At 33.1% G+C, this 23,149-nt stretch overlaps 2 protein-coding genes across 2 annotated transcripts in view; both read right to left on the minus strand.

Moving 5' to 3' along the window:
- Positions 1-13,103, minus strand: part of LOC136988246 (integrin alpha-4-like) — a 24,168-nt gene extending 11,065 nt beyond the window's left edge. The window contains exons 1-11 of the mRNA XM_067286102.1: positions 12,940-13,103; positions 12,773-12,864; positions 12,624-12,706; positions 4,867-4,978; positions 4,714-4,775; positions 3,741-3,792; positions 3,580-3,675; positions 3,371-3,459; positions 1,376-1,429; positions 1,157-1,300; positions 193-301 (exon numbers count right to left, since the gene is read on the minus strand). Coding sequence (XP_067142203.1) covers positions 193-301; positions 1,157-1,300; positions 1,376-1,429; positions 3,371-3,459; positions 3,580-3,675; positions 3,741-3,792; positions 4,714-4,775; positions 4,867-4,978; positions 12,624-12,706; positions 12,773-12,864; positions 12,940-13,082 — 1,036 coding nt within the window. The 5' untranslated portion in view covers positions 13,083-13,103. The remainder of the gene's footprint in view (positions 1-192; positions 302-1,156; positions 1,301-1,375; positions 1,430-3,370; positions 3,460-3,579; positions 3,676-3,740; positions 3,793-4,713; positions 4,776-4,866; positions 4,979-12,623; positions 12,707-12,772; positions 12,865-12,939) is intronic.
- An 8,779-nt stretch (positions 13,104-21,882) lies between these two features.
- LOC136988263 (uncharacterized) lies at positions 21,883-23,098 on the minus strand. The gene is made up of 3 exons (XM_067286121.1): positions 22,835-23,098; positions 22,620-22,758; positions 21,883-22,073 (listed from the first exon to the last, which is right to left on the minus strand). The coding sequence occupies exons 1-3, from the start codon at positions 23,049-23,051 to the stop codon at positions 22,025-22,027; spliced, it is 405 nt and encodes a 134-aa protein (XP_067142222.1). The 5' UTR covers positions 23,052-23,098; the 3' UTR covers positions 21,883-22,024.
- Positions 23,099-23,149: the final 51 nt, after the last annotated feature.

The following is a 23,149-nucleotide window of genomic DNA, read 5'->3' on the forward strand; positions in this document are numbered from 1 at the left end:
AAGAGCGCTGTAGCCATAGTCACAGCCATTCTGTATAGTATATTCTAGCTCGCGGTCCTTAGGTGAAACAAAGTATAATAAACACACATCAGAACTCTCCATATGCTAATTGCTTGACGAAGAACATTGATTTTATTAGCTGTTTATAACAGAAATTATTATAAATAAGTTTTATAATTGAATGATTCTTACCTGAATATTTGTCATGATTAATATCTCCGATGTAAGCCAAACTAGTGCCGAACCTACTTCCTTTCTTCGAATCCTTTCTTCCACGTAATATTGATCTGAATTGCAGTCTCTAAAAATTATTCATTAATTTTTTATTAAATTTCAATTTGTTTTTTTATTTTTTACTCTTTCCGCCTTGTGTGCACTAAGACGGCCATTTTTCTAAGCTCACAGTGAGGCGCCGGGTGATGAGTGATGGCCCGACAATAACAATATACAGTATATTCTCGATTATTTATGTGCGGATTATCCGTGCATTACGCCGTGATAAAAATTTACATCAGTAATACAAATATTAGCATTAAAATTTAAAAAACCTCTGTTCTCTCTTGCTGTTTAAAATAGTAGGCTTATATTGAGCGTCATAACTACTTCCAGAAAGTCAAGGCATAAATTAAATGGTCTAAAAATACAGTAAGTGTGGTTAATTCTTGAACAATACGCTTTTATTTGTGAGAAGTGTAGTTTTATTTTATTTTATTTTTCATTAAATAAGTTGTAGACTTGTTTGAAGAAAATATTTTGAATAATTTCCTTATCAATAAATCATTAATATCGCAAAATTAATGCCGTTTTACGACAGTATTTAGCTAGCAATCACCTGTCATACTCGGTTAATAATACTATAAAAGAAATTGATAATTAACTATGAGGCGCTAGTTCAATTAATTTTTCTGAATTTTCTGTTTATCTCGAAAGTTTTATTCAACCTTGATCATATCTAAAGTTTACTAATCAATTAATTACCGTTCTCAAAACGTATTTAACTCATAATATATAAACTATTATATTAAATTTAATATGAAATTAAAAACTAAATAAAATAAAAATCGATTGGATTTCATTAAAACAGATTATCCGTGTCTCCATTGCCAGTGATTAACCCGGATAATCGGGAGTATACTGTGTATATTATGGCACTTACGTTATCCTGACTTAAATAAACATAAACTCTTCCTTCTTCCCTACCGAACTTCTCAGAATGTAAGGGAGCGCCGACAAATAGATCTGTCAGTTTGTCATTATTGATATCGACACTTAAAATGGATGACCCAAAATATTCTCCTGTCTGTAAAATCCTTACTGATCAATCGTCATTGTTATTGAATAGATTTAGTATAATTATACTGTATAAATTACTTACTTGAAATCCTTCTAATTCCATTGTAATTGTAGATTTTTCATCAAAGATATAGACCTGAAATTAATTTATATAAATTTTAAATGAATAAATATGAGTTATAATTAACAGACCGTATTTTGTGAAAGCAGAAACTTAAATATTCCTAAAAGTATGAAAGTAAAAGGTGTGTTTATTTTCAAATAAACTAATTTATTGGTTACATAGTAAGGATAAACAGAAAAATTATAATACAGAGTGGAAAAGAGACTCACTTAAAATCCCTGCTACATAATATAGAATGTACCCAAAGTTAACTCACTCATGTCAGGAATACATTAGACCAGGAGAAAACAGATTGATGTGTGTTACAGGCACGGCCGCCATCTTTACAGCAGCCATATTGAATGCAACCCCGAAACTGTAAATGGAAAGGAGTTCATGTGACACTTCATTTAGGGGTCAGAATTTCACAAGGAATTGATTGCTGAAAGATTTTATTGACCTACCTCGAACTGTTACAGAGTTATGCAGGTTACTTAATGTGCTCAATGTTCTGTACATTCTTTAAGTACGTTTTATATTCTGTAGCAGAGGTGTTCAGAGCTTTATTCAGTTTACTATATAATAGTATACTGAATAAAATTACTTAATAAAAATACAATTAATAACCATGTTTTCAGTTATTTATGTGATACGGATGCATGCATTTATATGGTAAATAACTAAGTAAGCAAGCCTATGACAGATCAAGAAACAAATTTCGAGGAGGGATTTTTAATTCATTTAATAAAGCAACAATGTAGATATACTAAAGTTTTATTGTTTTAATAATTACTTAAAATAAATTACACTAATTTATAACAAAATTTCGACGGCCGAATAGCCAAAACGGTTATCAGCCTATCGCTCTGGTGATCTGGTCTAGTCTAGTTGAAAAACACCAGGAATTTTTCGGGGAAGGTCCGTTCCAGATATATCGCACAACTGTCCTCATCATTCGGCCACCCCATTTGGGTCTAGCCAAACTCAAATGGAGTGGGCTCTAATGGGCTTGCTAAAACGAGGCCCTCTTAGTGTCCACAGAGTGGAGACGATCCAAAAAAGCATATAAGTAAGTAAAATAATATTAAATAACTGTATTTTTTTAAACATTCAAATACTCTTTACATTTCATTTCACCTTAAAAACTAATATTGACACAATTATATGCTTTATATTGCTATATGTTTTGATAGACGAATTCTGTGCCGAAAATATACTTACAAATTCGATTAATCTTAAATATATTAGATCGATTATTGTAAACAATAATTAAGTATTGAATGCAATTAATAATAATAACTATATAAGTTAATTAGCTTATCGAGTGACTGCAAATAATGAATTCGACAATAATTGATACGTCAAATTTTATACAGGGAAAATAGAATTCAACTGAAATTTAAATATTTTAATTGTAAGATTAAATATTAGGCCTAGGCCTAATTTTAGGATACACTTTTGTTTAGATTTTAAATTTGCAAATTTGATGCATGCGTTTATAATATTAAAAATACGATAATATAAAATGTTACGAAGGTATACTTCCTAAAATAATTGAAAACATCGTGTTAAGTGACATTAGTATCGTTTCCAGTATTATAGCATGTAAAACTTGTTCAAATTACATTTAACAGGTTTTACATGCTATAATACTGAAAACGATACTAATGTCACTTAACACGTTTTACTTCCGAGGTCCTCAATTAATAGACGTTTCCGTTAATCATGTCATCAGATGTCTTCCTCATGAGAACAGACATTATATAGTTTTTTTCAACTGTTTCCGCCCCTTAGACATTGAGAGTGCTATTTTTCCAGGCCTATCATGTGTTCTAGTTATGTCCACAATGGGGCGCCGGGTAGTGAAGTTCGGGGCCCGACATAATTTGTCTAATGTTTAAATAATTAACTGTAGTAGAGCCTACATCATTCTTTTGTTATTGATTTTATTTTTAATTATTGTCATTTCATTACTTTTCCTGCATAATTTCCGGCTCTAGGCGCTCCTGCTGCATACATCATGCTGTCTGAATAAAAATAGTTTCCTGACGAGACAGAATATCCTGAAAATTATTAAAGTATTTAATGATAAACAAGTTTTTTAATCGAAAACAATAATTTACAGTGATTAATGTAAAATATAATTTTTATGTACGAGTATTTATTATTGAAATATTAATTACCTATATAACTGTCATTTTCTCGAGCTCTCAAGTTAAAAAGGAAAAGACTTTTATCAGTAAAGTTGTCATTTAAGAAATTATATCTTAACACAGTACCTAAATAAATGTTATAATAAATTTACAACAACCCAATTTATGCTAATATCTAGTAGAAAACATACCAGTAAAGAAATCAAAGCCAGGTGATCCGATTAATAAATCATCATTTCCATCCTAAAATAAATACAGTAATAAAATAAATATTTTTGAAAAATATCGGGTAATTATAATGAAATTACCCCTGTTCAACGCCGTCTAGAGAGATATTTAGTAATCCAAATGCAACCAAATTTTTTATAGGGACATTTCAGAACACGCGAAAAACATTTCCGTAAAAAAGTATCAAAACTCACCAATATGGCACTTTTGGCGATTTGGATTCGCTTGGTTTTTGGTTATGGAGACACTTAAATAGTGTGGTTTATCGAAGACACATCGCAAATTTGGCGGCCTCGACAGACATATCACATTGCATGAGAGAAGCATCACGGGGGATCAATTAATTTTGGCTGTTAAACACACTGCTTGTCGTTTTCAAGCTACACACCTTTGAAATGGGGAACACGTTAAATAGAACCCCCTGTATCGCTAAGGTCAGTGCATAGAAAATATTTTTATAAAAAAGCATATACGTTATACAAGTAACATGTGTATGCTCTCTAAGCTTGCATACTGTAGGCTGTGCTCCTTGGACATACAGCAAGCATAAAGGAAAATACCAATATCGCTAACGATGCATAGTCGAGTATGAAGAATGTTACTATTCCTTCTTTTACTATCTCCCTTCCATCTTTCTGTTCTCCCTTTTCCCGCCAGTTAAACACTATGTGTACGGCTATGTCTTTCCTCCGCCTATACATAAGTGTCTTGTTTGTTGCTTGCATCGCCAGAAATGCCATAGGGGTAAGTTTCAGCATTAATTCTTTTAGCGGTAATAACTTTTTTATGTTCTGAAATGCCATCATAACAAATTTGGTTGTATCTGCATTATTAAATATCTCTCTAGATCAGCGTTTAACAGGGGTAATTTAATTTCAATCACCCGTTATGTAAAAGCGATCGTAAACTTTATTTGTATAATACAAGCCTACAAACCTGTCCAAATGAAACTGAGAATCCAGTTTGTGAAGAAGAAGTTCGAATCCAGTAATTTTTTCCTAACATAAATATTAATCATATGATTATAAGTTAGTAGTTCTTTGTAAGCTGAGTGTTTATAATTAAATATACTGTAAGTAATATAATTACGTTTGAATGGAGTAACTGTTGCCACTTTCCTGAAATCATTACCCAATATATAACAAATACCCACAGGCAGATATGAATTTACTGATTCAGTTGTCCATAAATGTCCGCATACCTTAATTTAAATAATGAAATGAGAGAAAATATAAGAATTTAACTAATTTAATTTAAAGTTTTCTATCTAAAACTTTTGAATAATAAATTTAAATACAGTATAAATATGAGAAATTCGAAGAGTATTTTACAATATGAAATGTCCATTCGTGAACTCTGCACAACAACACTGGTAATTAGTTGGTCGTGGATTCGAGGCCGACGTACAATGTTCCCGCTAAGCTGCGCGGCCGCGCGCACTGCTCAAATTGTTGCCGCGCAGGCGAGCATGCACACTGATTTGAATTGTTGTTTACTTATTTCTCACTCTGTCTTCAACATGATTATTGCTACCAGGGCCGGATTTACATAGGGACATTTGGAGCCGGTGCCCAGGGCCCCCACAAAACTATGTATAAACATAATTTTTTTTTTATTACTGCGACAGTCTAGTGTGACCTAGTCATGAGGGCCACAGGCAAAGAAAACCAAACCCGATAAAAAACCTATGAACCATCGGAAAATTTCGGGAAAAAATTTTACATAGATATTTTTCAATTAAATTAAAATAATTAGTTTTACACAATAAAATATAAGTATGTTTACAATAACCTTATTTTTAAATGAAATTTACAACTTCCTAGTTGAAATCTAGTTGAAAGTACAGTATTTTGTGTAAATTTTGTAAATCATCAAATTTGCCTACTCTTAAAGAGGGCCCCCACCGAATTTGTGCCCAGGGCCCCCGGATTGGTAAATCCGGCCCTGATTGCTACGTATATTTCGATTAAATACAGTGGTACCTTGGTACACGAACATAATCCGTTCCAGAAAGAGGTTCGGGTACCAATATGTTCGGACTCCAAATCATTTTTTCCCATTACAAATAATGTAAAGTGGATTAATGCGTTCCAATCCCCAGTTGATTCGCTAGTAACATAACAGATTAGAGTATAAATGATATTTAGTTTTTAGGCAAGCAGTAAATAACACATATATAACTCTCAATAAATAGTAAAAACATTAAAGAAGTCATTTTAACATACGAAAACTTACCTTTTTTATTGCGATATGACGGCGTAAGTGAATGGAGGTGTGAGGAGGAAGAGCGGGAGTTACTGCCGAGAAGGGAAATCCCCTTCCATAAAAACATCTGGTAATGGAACTTGTCACTTGGTTCCATGCATTGTCAATAAAATGAACGCAATTAATGATATGGAAATGATTTTTCCAAAATTCTTTAAAAGTTAACCGAGTGTCATTAGTGACTTCAAAACACTTTCGAAACAAGGATTTAGTGTACAATTTTTTGAAATTAGAAATGACCTGTTGATCCATTGGTTGTAGTAAAGGGGTTGTGTTAGGTGGTAGATACTGAACCCGAATAAAGTCGAATTCTTCGACTAAATTCTCCTCAAAGCCTGGAGGATGAGCAGGAGCATTATCTAATAGAAGAAGGCATTTTATTGGCAAGTTCTTTTCTTGCAAATATTCTTTCACACTTGGTGCAAAAACTTCATGCACCCACTCAACAAAAAATTGCCGAGTCACCCAGGCCTTTGCATTAGCACGCCACATAACAGGCAATTTACTCTTCATAATATTGTTCCTTTTGAACACCCTTGGGTTGTCCGAGTGATAAACCAACAATGGCTTAACCTTAAAATCTCCACTTGCGTTACCACACAGCAAAAGAGTAAGCCTATCTTTCATTGGCTTGTGCCCTGGTAGTGCTTTTTCTTTCTTTGTAATATAGGTTCTCTTCGGCATTTTCTTCCAAAATAGCCCAGTTTCGTCTGCATTGAACACCTGTTGAAAGTGCATAACCTTCTTCCATCATAAGTTTACTAAACTCGGCGACAAATTTCTCAGCCCCTTCCTTGTCTGAACTAGCTCCCTCTCCATGTCTTACTACGTTATGTATTCCACTTCGGTTCTTAAAATTTTCAAACCACCCTCTACTAGCCTTGAATACAAAAGCACTCGTACTTGTACCAGGGGTTTTCTTCACTAAATCGTCATAGATTTCTAGCGCCTTTTCACAAATAAATGTCTCACTAATGCTATCACCTCGTAACTGTTTCTCATTTATAAAAATAAGTAGCAACTTCTCCACTTCTTCAAGTATCTGAGGCCTTTGCTTTGTCAACGTAGTCACTCCTTTTGCAACATTAGCTCTTTTTATTGTTTCTTTATTCTTTAAAATAGTCGATATTGTCGACTTAGCCATAGAATATTGGACAGCAAGATCCGAAACACGCACTCCATTTTCGTGTTTAGCAATGATTTTTTTTCAGTTCGATTGTTGTTCTCACTGTTTTCTTTTTCACTTGACCACTTTCCCTTTTATTCTACTTGCGACCCATGTTTAAGAGCTAATAAATCAAAAGAAAAGGATGCTAATCCAAAAAATATAGCACAGCGTAAGTTAATGTGCATGCGGAACAATGACTGTCTGGTAACTGACGCCGCCGCCGACTTGGCGGGCTTTTCCGTTCGAGTACCAAAATTTTGTTCGGGAACAGGGGCATTTTTTTCCGAAATTTTTGGTCGGGTACCGATTTGTTCGGGTTTCGAAACGTTCGAGTACCGAGGTATGACTGTACATTAAATCATTGACAAAAGATAATATTTTGTATTGAAGTATGTTTTAAAATGAATTTTAATTTCTACTTTATAATTAATTATTTTAATTTTTATAGGAAAAAATAAGATTTTATATATACATGCTCAGAAAATTTTTTGCTCAGAATCTGCTCAGCAAAATTTTTTTTGCTCAGAGAAGTATATGTTCCGCTCATCTACAAAAAAAAAAAATTAGAGGGAACATTGCCGACAACAGGTTGGCTGCGTAGAGTTTTCCGGGTTTTCTACACGTGTCTAACACCAAAATAGGAGCCAGTTTCTCGTTATAGAAATGTATTCCGTAGACCGGAGGGCTAAGATAGTAAAGACGATTCGAGCGATAGTCTCTAATGGAAACAGTTTCAAATCCAAGTTAAATTCTCAAAAAACTTTCATATATATGATTCGACGTGGCCACGTCCTTTCACTGTTCCATTGTAGGCTTGGTCGAACGTAGATGACTTTGCAGAAAAAGTCTCTTAAATCCGATCCTACTTCCAGGAAAGACCTTTTTACTTTTTTGACACTAAAACTGCCTTTATTTCACACAATACACAGTAGATACGAGTTCAGCTAGGACCAAATGGAGATGGCGGAGTGGTGAAGGATAGGACCGATACACAGTGTATCGGTTAGTTGTTGTGCTGTTAGATCAGTGTTTCTCAACCTCTAACAAATCGTTGCCCCCTTCAATAAAACCGCTACATAGTATCGCCCCCTTCATTTCGAAAAAAATTTTGTTGGGCGTTAGCCTCGGCCCTCAAATTCGTATTGCATTGAATAGAGTAGTGACTAATATAATGTTATTTGTTTAATTATTGTACGATATAACGAATAAAATATCTAATTATTCTTAATATAATGTTTTACTATATCGCCCAAAAAATTTTTTGCCCCCCCAAATATAAATTGTTACTAATCGTCCCAACATAGAAAATCGCCCACATGGGGGCGATATCGCCCCCGTTGAGAAACACTGTGTTAGATTAATTATCACAGCACGAAACAAAAGCAAAGCGTGACAAGCTGGATTTAAGTTCTTGTATGTAGCGTCTAGCGTCAGCAATAAATATAACGTCAATTTGATGTCACCATGCAAAAACTTAAATCTATTTGAAGCTAGTATGATCTCACACTGATACAACAAAAACGTCTTTATACAAAATACCTTGGAACTGGCATCTATAAAATGTGTATGCAAGTGGAGATGGTTTTAACAAATGAACACGTTAATTAATACAGATGATGGACAAGATAAACAATTTTCACAGTATATAAAAGAAAGATTTTAATATTGTAATGAATGACGATACAAGACTGTAAAAAGTCAAATAGTAATAAAACAAAGTTTCTTCAAAGTACACTGTAACCTAGATAAAACCTCACTTATGCATGGTTTTCCTAAGTCACGCGTCATAGGAGATTGTGCAGAGAGGCATCAGGTGATTGTAGGCAAAGCGTCAGGGACAAGAGTAAGTGTATTGGTTATATGATGCATTATTTCGGGTCTGCAATACTGTTAAAGGAAAATTAATTGCACAGAATGATTTGATCATACTTACGAATTATGTGCAATTAATTAATTTCCGTTGGCAGTATTGCAGATCCGAAAAGATGCACCATATTACACTATCCACTTGCTCCTGATGCTTTGTCTACAGTCACCTGATGCTTCTCTCTACGATCTCCTATGGCGGGTGACTTATGATAAACCCTGTATACTTTTTCTTTGATCAGTTTATTAGAACATGTAGTAATCTCACATTAATGACCTCACATAGTGAAGATTTGGGAGAAATCTACAATCATAGTAAAATTACAAAATTATTAAAATTCCTGATCTACAGTTTTCGTATCCAGAAAGTCCAGATTTTCAGTGTTTCAATGTAATAAAATATTAAATTTATTCTGTAGGCTTATCAATATATTATTTGTGGTCTATCTAGAAGTTAATGCGTAATTTATCTTAGACTATATTATCAGCAAATTAATCATTCCTATATTTCAAATTATTTAATAATAATAATGCTAAATACTCTTAATAGCATAAACTTTTCCTCTTTTTTGTAATTTCAATTGCACCAATGCATTTAATACAAATATTTGATCCTGGCAAGATCGGCCAGGTCCAAAACCTTCTTGCTCCTCACTCAAAATATCGCATTTAATAATTCAATTTTTTAATCTTTTATTTAATAAAAACGTAATAGCTTTCCAATTAAGGAACCAAAGATATAGACCGATAATTTTTGGGGTCATACAATTGCCTTTTTTAATATATTGGAATAATCAAAGATTCAATCCATTTTCCCGCAAAAGTAGAAATTCTTTTAATAGAGTTAAAAACTTCCAATGTTGTAAGAAGAAAATTTCCTGAAAAACACTAAGTATTATGTTCTAATAAAATCAATTCCAGGCGAGGTACCAGATTTAAAATGGTTAATAGTTCCTTGTAACTCCTCCAGTGTAAAATCTGTAAAACGTTCCGTTCCTATTGGAAACACTTTATACACATCTATCGACATTTGTTCCTCATTAATAAGTAAGAAATGTTCTTTAGAGAATTTAGTAGTATAATAATTGAACCGTCTTTCCAAAGGAATTCTTGAATTACAAGGGTAATTCAAGGATTCCTCGTAAAAAACTCAATCTTTGGAAAGATTGAGCTTTTTACGTTTAAAATTATTAACTAACTGCCAAAATATTTTAGAATTATTGCATGTCATCAATCTGTTATTTGAGTTCCAAAAATATGACTGTTTTTTCTTTTGACCTAATAATTTATATTCCTTTAAATAATTTTTATATGAAACAAAACATTCATATCCGTGTTTAATTTTTTCACTTTCTTAAACAATTTCTATAGATTTTTTTTCCCACATGGAGTAACACTCTCTATCATACCACGCATTTGTTGTATGCCTTTTAGAAGTTACAGATTTAACGTGATAAATTAAATCTAGAAAGATTGCCACCTTGGCTATGCATTCCACCAGATCATTGAATGTGAGGTTTCCTCCATATTCATCTAACAAAACTTTATCCAATTTAACAGCAAATGAAGATTTAAATTCATTCAAATTGCACGTTTACCAGCATATTGTCTATTAGGAACTCCTGATGTTATCAAAGGAATTATTGAAAGAAAAACAGGTGAGTGATCAGATCCTATCTCTAATAAAACACAGATCATTTACAATATGAGAATATATTTCTTGTGACACTATGACGAAATCAATTACACTGCTTCCCTTAGTTGCATGGTAGGTAAAATTACCTTCTTTATATCCTGGTAATAAACCATTTAAACACACAAGACTGTTATTTTCACAAAAATGATAGAGAAGTTTCCCTCTATTATTAATTAATTTACCACTTCGATAGGGGCCAGTTTCTCATAACAGATCTCCCAAAAGACATTTCCCCGTCGGCAGATCGCTCATATGTCGCGTTGCCGTAATCAAATAAAACCAAAACAGATGGAAGATCTTTAGTGAGAGGTGTCTTCCGGAAGGATTTTCTTCAAGAAACTAGCTCCTGTTTAGGAATTAGCGGAGAAAAGCGTTTCCTGAGAGGAATTTCTATGGGAAACTAGCCCGTATTTAGATTGTTACATACGTGAAGTAACCACGGAAAACTTCACGCGGCCAGTTCGTTTCTTAGACACAAACCCGCGACCAATGTTAACAGATTTTATCCACTTGGCTATTGGCGGCAAATTTTTAGAGACTTTTAGCTGTTAATAACACAAGAACTGAAGAACATCAAAATGATAAGTTAGTATATAAAGCGGAAGGCGATTGTTATTCTTACACAACCGTTTTACCTACACAAGCATAAATAACGATTATTAAAATGTCAACAAAATGCCATTTTTCTTAAAATATTGTTAATATTGTGATTGTAACATATCATAAACTTATCGTATACGATAAGTAAGATGTTCATTGGTTGTTCGTAGCATCTGTCATCGATGATGTAGAAAACCAACGAACGTCGACCGGCATGAATTACGTGACTCATCTGACGTCATATCGAAGCTCCCAGCCTAACGTCCCGTTTTTAAATTTCAGATCTGGTCACTTTACATGTCTAATAAATAAAGGCCAGTTTCCAGTAAAAGTCCTTCCGGTCATTCCACCTGGGAACATTGCCCGCGAGTCGCGTTGCCATATGCAAACAACAATAAGAATCATTTTCTTTTAACTTTTTTCGTCCTGCGGGCACTAAGAAGGCCATTTTAGTCATATCCATTCCATTCATCGTCTAAAACTCATACGCATATGTTCTACTGAAATTGTAGAATTGATGGCATAAGGTAACGCAAAACGTGGGTAATCAATCTGCCAAGTCTTCCCGGGAGTGCCTACCGGGAAGAATTTCTGTGGGAAACTGGCCCCGATTCAGGTGTTAGACAGGCGAAGAAAAACCCAATGAACTCCATGTGACCAGTCCGTTATTCAGGCGCGAATCCACGACTAACTACCAGCCCAAAACTCATAGGCATGCTGGGGTGTTATTGAAATAATTAGGTCTACTACTTCTATTAAATGTATTTTGTATTTTTTATATTAGTAAAATGTTTCTATCTATTCATGGTCCACCGAACACTGGTAGTCGGTTCCGAGTTCACGGTAATCAACGGGCTAGAGCACGCGAAATTTTCCAGATTTTTATTTTTAAGTTTTACCCCATTTCTTGATCAAAGTTTCCGGATCGGGTAGATTTCGATGTGCTATATCTCGCAATGGGTCACATATGAGTTATTAGTTCCTTTGACGTTTTTGATATTACGGGCGGCCAACAACTCCGATAAGGTCTCATTAAGAGCTGAATTTGTACCCATTAGTAATTATATCATAATTTGTACTTTTATAGAATAATTTTTTTTTATATATAACTTTGCATATTAAGATAAAAAGCGCTTTCATATTATAATTAATTTAATTTGTCACTTTAATGTTTATTCGATAATAATAACAATAACAATAATTGTAGAAATTTTAAATAAATAAATTATTAACATTAGTTAAATAACTTACTATGATATGTCCATTTTGCTTCGTCTGAACATCTAAACTTACACCGAGCCATGTATTTTTTTGGGTTTCAATTTTGTTCCTCCCTGTTTCAAAATATTCATGTATAAATTTAAAGCAATCCTAATTTTATCTTAACGATAAATATTTACCTTTATCTAAAACATATTCACATTTGTTATTAGTTATGTTGCATTTATACAATGCGCCTGTTAAATTGTCTTTCGTTGCTGCAACTAAAGGCCTAGTTTAATTTTTTAAAATGTAAATAAAACACATATTTATACAGAATCATCATTACAATATAAAAATTACTTACAAAATGCCTTCGGAATTGTTATGTATGGCCACAGAAAATCCGAAATAAGAACCAGGTTGGCCTTTAAATTTAATTGCTGTTTTTGTTTCAAAATTCCAAGTCATCACATTTGAAAAAAATAAGAGAAAAATTAATTTCTCCATTTATTAGCAATTTGATATTAAAAATAAAACATTTAATATACAGGACATAATACATCCGTTTTCGTACCGGATCAAAAATACTTAGAAAAATAAGAGGAAACAAAAACACGAAATGAATGTTATAAGGTTATATCGGCAGTATGCAAAAAGTATTTTATTGTGGACATTTTAATAAAGATTTTCTGTTACAAATTCATGCATATTTCACTTTAATGAATGAAAAACACACTATTTCTAGGCTTTACTTTCCCAGCTGTTGTATATCCATAACATATACATAACAAGGGAAAATATTGGAAGCGTGTCAGATTTCATCCTTCTGGCGTGAAATTCAGCCGTTAAAACGAAATTTGGCGCTGCTGTTCCATTAACGTCCATATTACTTGCGTTTTCTAACGAATTTCGGGAGTTAAGGAAGAAAGTGCAATAATTTTATTTCAGTTACAGATGTGAAATGTGGAACAGCCTTTTTATTCTTTTATATTTTTAAAAAAAATTTTTACACTTTCCAGTCCGTTGGCACTATGAGAGCCAACTTTTAGGCCCATCGTGGGTTCGGACAGGCCTACAATGGAGCGGCTGTATGGTGAGGCATCGAAGCCCGACACATTCGAGATTTTTTCGACCTGCCCGAATTCAATCCCAGATCTTCAGATTTCGACATAAAATATATAATATTTTATGTTAAACACGAACATGCATTCTTTAATACGAGAGTGAGATTGAAATTAATTCCTTACCTGAGTAATGCGTGCGTAATAATGTTAAGGCAGCCTTTCTAAACCTATGGTCCGCAGGCAGAGTTAATAAAAATTAAAACTTTGTTCAATGATAATTTACTTTTAATACTTTACCTCCAACTTGATTAATTATATTTCCATGTGTATTCAAAACATGTTTTTAGATTTATTATGCTATAAATCACATAGTATGTCCCAAATGGTGGTAATACCCACATACGTTTAAAAAAAATCAAACCAACATAACTTAGCGGTCCGTAGATTTTTTTCAGATGTTTTACTGGTCCTTGGGTTTGAAAGGGTTGAGAAACGCTGTGTTAAAATTTTCGAAAAAGACCAATCAAGTATCGTAATGCATTGAAATCAGTTTAGTCAATATGAGGAATTGTTAAGATTCATGCACATATTACGCGGAAGAGAAGATCCGGATTAGATTTTAACAACGAACAACGGAAACGGCGACGATAATAAAAAAGAGCAGCTTGTGAGTAACTTAATTATCAATGCTACATACAGAGTTTCTATCCTTCAGCTACGTGAGAAAAACTCTTAAAGCATTTGGCTACAAAATACCGACAGGGATTTCTAGCCATATGCTTAATTATTTACTCCCTGTAGGGAATACAGGGTAGCTACTTTACAGAGGCAATTATTGTATTCCCTACGGGGAAATACAGGTTTAATTATTTCACCACTGTAGATAATATAGATACCAAATTCGACGACCTACGTGAGGAAGGATCTAATCACTTTACTTTCTTGTTTATAGCCTTATGTGTACCGGTACAAATATTAAATTTTCTCGTAAATGTTGTAATCATTAGCAATGTGCAAATGTTAACTATTTTGCCAAGAGTTTTCTATCCTATAATTGTTAGTTCAAAGGTCGAAAAAATCGAAAATTGCCAAAATTGAAAGTGCACGCTATCGATTTTTCCAGGTATCGAAATATATTAAACTGTACATTTAGAGCATTTTATAACTGTTTTATGACCTGTTTAAAAAGTTTAAAACTTCTATCTATTTTACGTAAGTAAAATATGATTTAAGCTCGATAAACATTATTTAACTATTACAAGAAGTAATTTTTAAAGATATCCACTTGGTTATCAGTCAGTACAGTTCTCAATTACACAAAACGTTAATTGAATTACAAATATAACGAAGATATTTTTACACTTTCCGTCCTAAGTGGCCGTTTTTCCATACCCATTATGAATTCGGCCAGGCCCACAAAGAGGTAGCTGGATGGCGAGGGACAAATCCCGATATATTTGAGACTGACCGCCCATAAAAAAACATGGTGAGTTGCTTGCCCGAGTTCCAGCTCACGTCCCTCAAAGCATAGACACTTTAATCCCCTCGGAGTTTTCCCACGATGGGATTGAAAAAAGACTCTCTTAGGGTGTCCACAGGATGGAAAGAGTAAAAATGAGCGGCATTGACAGAAATGAATCGCGTGATTGATTTCAGCATACTTTAATTCCGTTGGAATCTGAAAGCAAAAATAAATAAAGGATAATCTGTCTGAAAACGTGGAAAAAGAACTGAAAAACAAAATGGTGATTCTCTTAATGGACTTCTGTCTTAGTAATATGGTAAGTTTCGAATAGTTGAATTTTAAGTATTTAGAAGTAATTATAAATATTTTTATTGTGTGAGTTAGGACGAATAAAACTCGACAAGTCATGTTAGTCACGCGTGGAATGGCACCCTTTTTACTGTAACTCTTCTGGAAACTCTACGCAGCCACCTCCACGTGGTGAGTTGTAGGTTGTCAATCGTCTCGGAATGACGAAGGGCCAGAGAAGAGCTGCGTTTTCCGTTGAATGTAATATATTATAGATTGGATGAAGATACGCTAATACAAGAAGAAATAACAAATGTAATAAAATTAAAGTTAAGAGAAATAAAGCGATCTATACTAATGTTGTAACATTAGTATAGATCGCTTTATTTACTTTCCAGGCTATTATATAACTTTTTCTCTTTTATAAGTTTATTATGAAATAAATAGAGCCAGATGAAATGAAAGGGGCCTCATACATTTCATATTAAATGAAATATAATATGAAATGAATGAGGCTCCCTTCAAGAATTTTACATTTTTGGACTATCGGGGACCTTTAAACGTCGCAAAATGAAAAATGTTTGGGATTTTTTCTATATTTATGGATGGGGCATAATTTTGTTCACCCATACTGAAGCTTAATAACTCCTGTGCCTTTTATCGAAAATTTCTGAAATTTTGCAAGAAGATTTGTGTATTAGGAAGATTGATGCTATTAAATTTTGGTGGTGAAAAGTCGAGGGAGTGGGCATAGAATGGGGAATCATGTATAAGGAAGGTTGGATTTAATGAAGATTTTGTTTGTTATTAGCATTTACAAGTTTACAAACTTAAGCGTTTTGCCGTTTTATAATAATTGATAATATATAATTTTTCAAAACAAACGAGCAATTATTTATTGTAACATCGTCACAATGCCGGACTGCAATTTTTAATCGTATTTTGTTTTTAATTTATTTAATTTAAAATACTGGTATATAACTCTCCACCTCAAATTAATAGTGTCTTGCATCTGCACATCATACTTCTCCTGTTGGCAATAAAGTCATGCCGGTCATTTATCTGACTCCTTTCAGGGGAAAATTTTTGAATTGAAATAACGTAACTTTTAGTTTCTATCAGAAGATTTTATATAGTTAATCTGGGCCTCCTGCCTTTAAGGTTTACATATCTAGTTTCGTCTTTTATCTGTGTAACTATATTCTCGAGATCAAGGAAAGACAGTCTGACGGACAGACGGATGACAATGAGAATTTATAGGTCTAAAATTTTTTCAAATTGCATCCCAAATATCATATGATATTTTGTGATATTTCGGATGCAATTTGAATATTTAATTTTCAACCGATTGTATTCAGCTTTACAACGTATAACTTTGTTAATATCAGCGTTTTCCCCCTATTATAGTGATGTAATTCTGTTTGCGAATTCAATTTAGTATTTATTGTGGAATACATAATTTAATTCCGAGGATAGAAATGTTCAATATTTGATTTAAAAAAAATAAATATTTATTTTGAACGAATAACTTTTAAAACTGATTTCCTGTGTTTTGGTTGGCTAGTAAATTATAATTACGTGTTTCATAGAATAATATATTAATAGAAAATTGTTGACTTGTTAATAAAACAACAATGAAAAATATTATGTAAGTTGATATAATTACAAATATATCTTACTCGAAATAGTATATAAGAGTTGCCCAAATGATAAGTGGACACACGTCAGAACTGGCAAACATTTTATTGCAAATCTACAAGAAATTTCCATGTTATTTAAGCAAAGACCCCAACGTCTAATAAGCAGATCGATGCTCCTCGCATAGAATTCTGGTGGCTGCTAGTAAAAAAATTCTTCAAGCCTATCCTTCACCTCATCTCCCTTCACTTATTCCGAATCTTTGTCGTCGCAAAATTTTCTTGGGAGATCGGAAAATGGTAAAGTCGCACGGCAGTCGAAAAAAGTCAATATCACTTTTCCAGCACTGAGCATCGTTACAGACTTACGAGCTGCCGGGGAGAACGAGGACGCGTATTTGCATTGCTTGCTCGTGTTCTTCGTTTCGGAGGTGTAATGGTGGCACCATGTTTTGTCTCCTGCAACAATACAAAGAGGGAACTCGTGGTCTTCGTTATAGCGTCGTTCTCGTCTATAGATGTCGGCAGTCCTATTCACTTCAGCCACTGAAAACCGAACTACCGTCCGTTGTTCGATTCTGGACGCTTCCATCGTAACTAACTTAACGTTAATCTGCCAATTACTGGAGATAAAATCTATTCTCGCCAATACTTAATGCAGCCCGCGCTTTGTCTATGTTGAGCTTATCCGCCCGTAAAATGGCCCATCAATCGCTACTTTGCACGATGAAATATGACACGTGTCCACTTTTCAATTAGGCAATCTTTATATAATGAAAACACTTATAAAATTATCTGATTTTTAATTTGTATAATGCTTAGCACATTTTGAAACATAATAACAATAAATTATTATATTTAATAAGGAAACATATAATTAACGGAGCCCTCAGGGAACTGGATCGGTAATGATTCGGACTGCTTTTTTACCCAGTGCAATGCAACGGGTACACGAGCACAGGGGCCGAGAAGAAAAGACACCCCTAACATGGATATAAAAAACTGTTAGTATTATATTTTTATTTTCAAATTTTAAGGTGGTCGTTATGGGATCCGACGGCGGAAAAATTTAAGTTTTTAGTTAAAGTTAAAAATTAATTTTGGCCGTATTTGTTTTTTATTCTTATTTTTTCCAAAAATGGGAAACCAAAGATATAATCTATTATAACGTATGAGATTTGAAAAGTTTGTTACTGAATTGCTTTTACCTATCAAATAAACTTATCTATTGCAATTGTGCCAAAGCGATTAAATGCAGAAAAATATCAAGGTTTGCTAAGAAATGATCTTCTTCCTCTCTAAAATGAAATGACAGACAAAAAGTTCACTTTCCAGCAAGATAATGTGCCTCGTATTTGCTTCATGAAATACTCAGCACCTTCTACAATAGCCTGATTTGTTGAGAATAATATGAGGTATTGATGTTTTTCAACGGCCAGATTATAGACTTGACATAAACTTCATAGATTTTCTGTGGAATGACTTAGTAAAGATTGTGATAACGGACAGCAATACGATAATATTTTCGATTAAAAAACTGCAACAGTAACCTCAAGGAAGCAGATCAACTCTGACAAGCTAAACACCCTAATTGTGTCAATGCCAAATTGACTTATTCATGTTATAAAAGCTAATGGCAGTCAAATAAAATTTTAGACTGTAATTTTATTTGTCATATGATGTTTTTGAAATTTCTTAAAACCACAGGTAACATTTTAGTTACTTTTTATTTATATTTAGTAGTAATAAATAAAATATTGAAAAGAAATTGCTCTGTTTCATTCACAACTTTAAATGCACTAGTGACCCTAAATTTTTTATAGCGCCTATATACATTTGGAGAGAAAAATCAAAAAGAAAATCATGAAATAACTTAGTCATAAACATTAGCCTAAATTCGATTTTAAACTTTTTGGACAATTTTGGAGTGTTACCTAACAATGCTATACGGAATAGTAGTTGTCTGTTTAGGTATTATTATTATTTTATAGTTTATACTTTTTAAAAAATTCCAGCAACGAATTGCTTAACTGAAATCTTGTTGCAGGGAAAGGCAACAAGATTTAAAACTGCGTATGGTTCCATCTCTTATATATTTTATTTTAAAAACCTTTTACGTAATTAATTATTATAAAATAGCAAAAAGTTTAATTTTGGGTAGGGGTGAGTTTTATAAAAAAAAAAAAAAAATTGTAAGTGCTAATAACGAGTAAAATCTTCATTAGATACTCGAGATATGACACACGACCCTCTCTATATCCCCATATCCTCGACCTTTAACCATCAAAATTTGATAACATTAATCCTCTGGTATACAAACCTCTGGTACCAAAATTTCAGAAAATTTCGACAAAAACACTAGAGTTATTAACTTTTAAAGAGATTGGGTCAACGAAAAAATTCAACGGGAAAGTTAAAAAACAAAATCGTATCTACACGCCATCTACCACCCACATACACACACATACGAACATTCGTATATAAAGGAAAACATCCCCCCCCTTTTTTGCACTTCTTAATGTTTCAAGATCGATCCCCTGAGTCCAAAATCGTCAAGACCAACCGCCGTATTTTCCTTCTGTTAAATACAACAGAGAGAAAGTATAGATTAATCGGTCAAAAAATGATCCTCCCAAAACTTTTATATTTTTGGATTCGGAGGACCTTAAAACAACGTTTCAATGTCCCCGAAATGCAAAAAAAAAAAAAAAAAAAAAAAAAAAATTGTATTTTTACGGTATGTATGGATGTTAATGTGTGTGGAAGGGCACAAATTTGTTCACTTTCTTTGAAGCCTAACTCCTGTGTCTTTTGTCTAAAATTTCTGAAATTTTGCAAGGAGATTTGTGTTTAAGGGATATCAATGCTCTTAAATTTTGATGGTTAAAGGTCGAGGAGGGAGATAGAGGTGTGTCATACCTCGAGTACGGTCGGAGCTAATAAAGATTTTACAATTTTTATATAATAAAACTCATCTCTACTCTCAAACTTAAGCTTTTTGCCATTTTATAATAATTAAAAATATTTAAAAAATTTTAAAGAAAATTTCATAACAGCTGGGAAAGTTACGTAATTTCTTGCTAGATTTTTTTAAAAGAAATTTTAAATTTGTATTTAAGGTGTTATATACTGAAAGAAATTTTAAGATTTTCCTATTTTTTACGACTTATTTGGACCGGTGTAGCGACAATTAGTCCTTCATTCCGACTTTATCTCGTAATGGAAGCAATCAGAAAAAATTAAAAGCTTTGACGAATTGTTTGTTTGTTTGTGTTTTTTCCGATGTCCTTTAGTAAAAAATAGTTTTTGGTGTTAAAAGCTAAAACTATTCTGACGCCTCATTGAAAAAGTCGAGTAAAAAATAAAATTTATGTGAAAAATTTAAATTTATTTTATTTTGTTTTTCTGATAAGTTAGTTACAATTATCTCTCCTTAGATTTATTAAGTAAAATTGAAATATTTTGTTAAGCACATCGTATTATATTAAGTGGCTTATCGTATTATTTTTATCGGTTTGTAAGGAACTGGAACCAGGTTTGTAAGGTTTGTAAGCTGACATTTGTAACAGAAGAAACTCTATGCTTAAAACTTTTACACCTTAGCAGTCATATTTCACAGAATATGTGCACTCACAAACTTGTCTTTAAACACCGAGAGTCATATTTAACAAAATCTGACCCCTCACGTGCTTTTCACGTTAGGAAAACTTCGCAAAAGTGGCAGAGCTTCGTCCAGTATGGTTTCCGGGTTATTAAGAAATAAAGTCGAAATAAGGAAATCGATTATAAACTAATTTCTAATATTTAGCCTATATATTATCACAAGTAAAAAACAGTAAATCAGTATTTTTTGTATGTACTCCTCTATTAGGTTATATATTTTTACTTGTGGTAAGCCACGGAATTCTGGGAAGAACCTAGGTGAGGGAAGATTGTGGAGTACTGAATTAATCGAAAGTAAGTGTGTGTGTGTGTGTGTGTGTGTCTATTTTGCATTATAGGCTATCTCAGGACTGGATAAACCAAAATTTTGAAACTTGGCAGGATTATTTCTCTATATGGCGAATTGTTGCTATTAAATTTTTGTGGTTGAAGGTCAAGGTAGTGGAGATAGAGGAGAATTATATGTCATATTTCGAGCGGAGTCAGACTTAATAAAAATTTTGCGCCTGATTGACATTTATAATTTAAAAAAAAAAAAAAAAACTCACTCTTACTCCAAAATAAGGCTTTTACCTTTTTATAATAATTAATAATATAAAAATTATTTTAAAAATAAAAATTAATAACAGATGGCACCACACATAAATGTTTTTAAACATACATAAGGTGACGGCTGAGGAGGTGAAGACGTTCGCCTACCGCTCTGAGTAATCCGAAATCGAATCTGAACGGGAATTCCTCATGGCCGGTCTGTCACTAATATATCGGCTCTCTTCTCTTACCATCCACCCGGTTCTCCATTGTAGACTTAGCCGAATCCACGATTGGTATGGAAAAACCTTTTTGGTGCCCATAAGGAAAGAGTTTCAAAAAAGATTCGTAATAATTTAGATTTTCATTAATATACAATAGCAGATCCAGAAGTTTTAGAGGGTAGAAAGGAAAAGAATATGGCTTATAAAATTTTTTATTACTTGAAATACCTGACTTTACTAGGAACAAAAATCCCCCTAAATCAGCTCCTGTTAATATATATTTATTAATTGAACAAAATAATTTATGTAATTCTATAAATGATTTTATAAAAACAATCCATTAACGAAAGACAAAATTCATTTAATTTTTTTTATAGACCTATAATTTTTACTGTTATAATAACCTCCGAATTTAGCCTAATAATTGTGTACAAATTGAGTCGAAGAAAATATATATTCAAGTTTTGATTTCACAATTTCGTTATAAATTTTACAATTAACGAATTTTGAAAATGTTTAAAAATAATCGAATATTTAAATACATTTGTATTCTGAAATCTGATTATTTTGTTTAAAATTAAAAAAGTGGCATATTTGGATCGGATTTCAGCACGCTGTCTGCCCATCTGTAAAATAAAGATAGTTTATATTAATATTCAAGATTTATTATATAAATTTGCCAGATTAAGAATATTTAGTATAAAATTTAGTATTGATGAGCTAAGTATCAGGAGGCTCTCTCTCTGGGCAATTTGCCCAGAGAGAGAGCCTCCTGATAGGAAAAATTGGCTCATATTTAAGTGTTAGACTCGCAAAGAAACCCCCAAACTCCACGTGGCTAGGGTTTAACAGTGGCCGAGTGGATAAAACCACTAAAAACTGATAGGAATATCAGTTGGGGTTCGTGCCCCACATGACGGACTGGCTGCGTGGAGTTTTCCGAATTTACTTCACGTATCTAACAACTAAATAGGAGCAGTTTTTCATAGAAATTCTTCCTGGAAGACATCCCCTTGGCAGATCGGATCGGCCATGCGTTGCGTCGCCGTATCTCGTCAAACCAAACCAGGTGGCCAAGCTATTCGGGCGCGAATCCGCGACCAGTGCTCAGTAGTTTTATCCACTAGGCCACTTGTTTTAATTAAACTTTTGATTATTATATTTATATTTACTTAATGACATCGCTTCGAATTGCTGGATATCGTTGCACGAAAGCCCAAGGAGGTAAAAGTTCCCCCTTTCGAAGCACTCTTCCCCACCATCCATATTCTTCATTAGCCGTCAATGGTAGTCGATATATAGCAAAGGGTGCTAAGAAAAATGCAATTTTTCTTATTTAGTTTGAGAAGAATTTTACTTAAATAAATAATTTCTGCACATTTCTTACGTTTTCGTTTGCAGGCGGGCTTCCTACTACCATTCCAATACCACTGTCGATCGAAATTAAACTCATTGAGATAAAAATAATGATTTTTAATTCGTTCGTATGGTTCTTCTCTCAAAACTGAAGGTCTCAAATCTGGATCACAGATTAGATCTTGACGAACGATTAAATCAGAAAAAGGATTCTCGAATCCCAAATGAGTAAGACCGAAAAATGACATTTTTTAAATAAATTTTTACGCAATTATTTCAGACATTATTGAGCTTATTTAATTATTTAAATGCAAAATAAAATAACAATAAAATAAAAATTGCGCAA

Source organism: Centruroides vittatus, unplaced genomic scaffold, assembly GCF_030686945.1.
Source record: "Centruroides vittatus isolate TY-2023 unplaced genomic scaffold, ASM3068694v2 scaffold_324, whole genome shotgun sequence".
Taxonomy (NCBI): Eukaryota; Metazoa; Arthropoda; class Arachnida; order Scorpiones; family Buthidae; genus Centruroides; species Centruroides vittatus.

What these genes read in the sequence shown, in the direction of transcription:
- LOC136988263 (XM_067286121.1), bottom strand. Translation starts at nt 23,051, where the DNA reads ATGTCATTTTTCGGTCTTACTCATTTGGGATTCGAGAATCCTTTTTCT. An exon ending in GCCCGCCTGCAAACGAAAAC is followed by an intron (nt 22,759 to 22,834) that starts GTAAGAAATGTG and finishes CATTTTTCTTAG; the next exon opens with CACCCTTTGCTATATATCGA. An exon ending in ATTCGAAGCGATGTCATTAA is followed by an intron (nt 22,074 to 22,619) that starts GTAAATATAAAT and finishes TTTATTTTACAG; the next exon opens with ATGGGCAGACAGCGTGCTGA.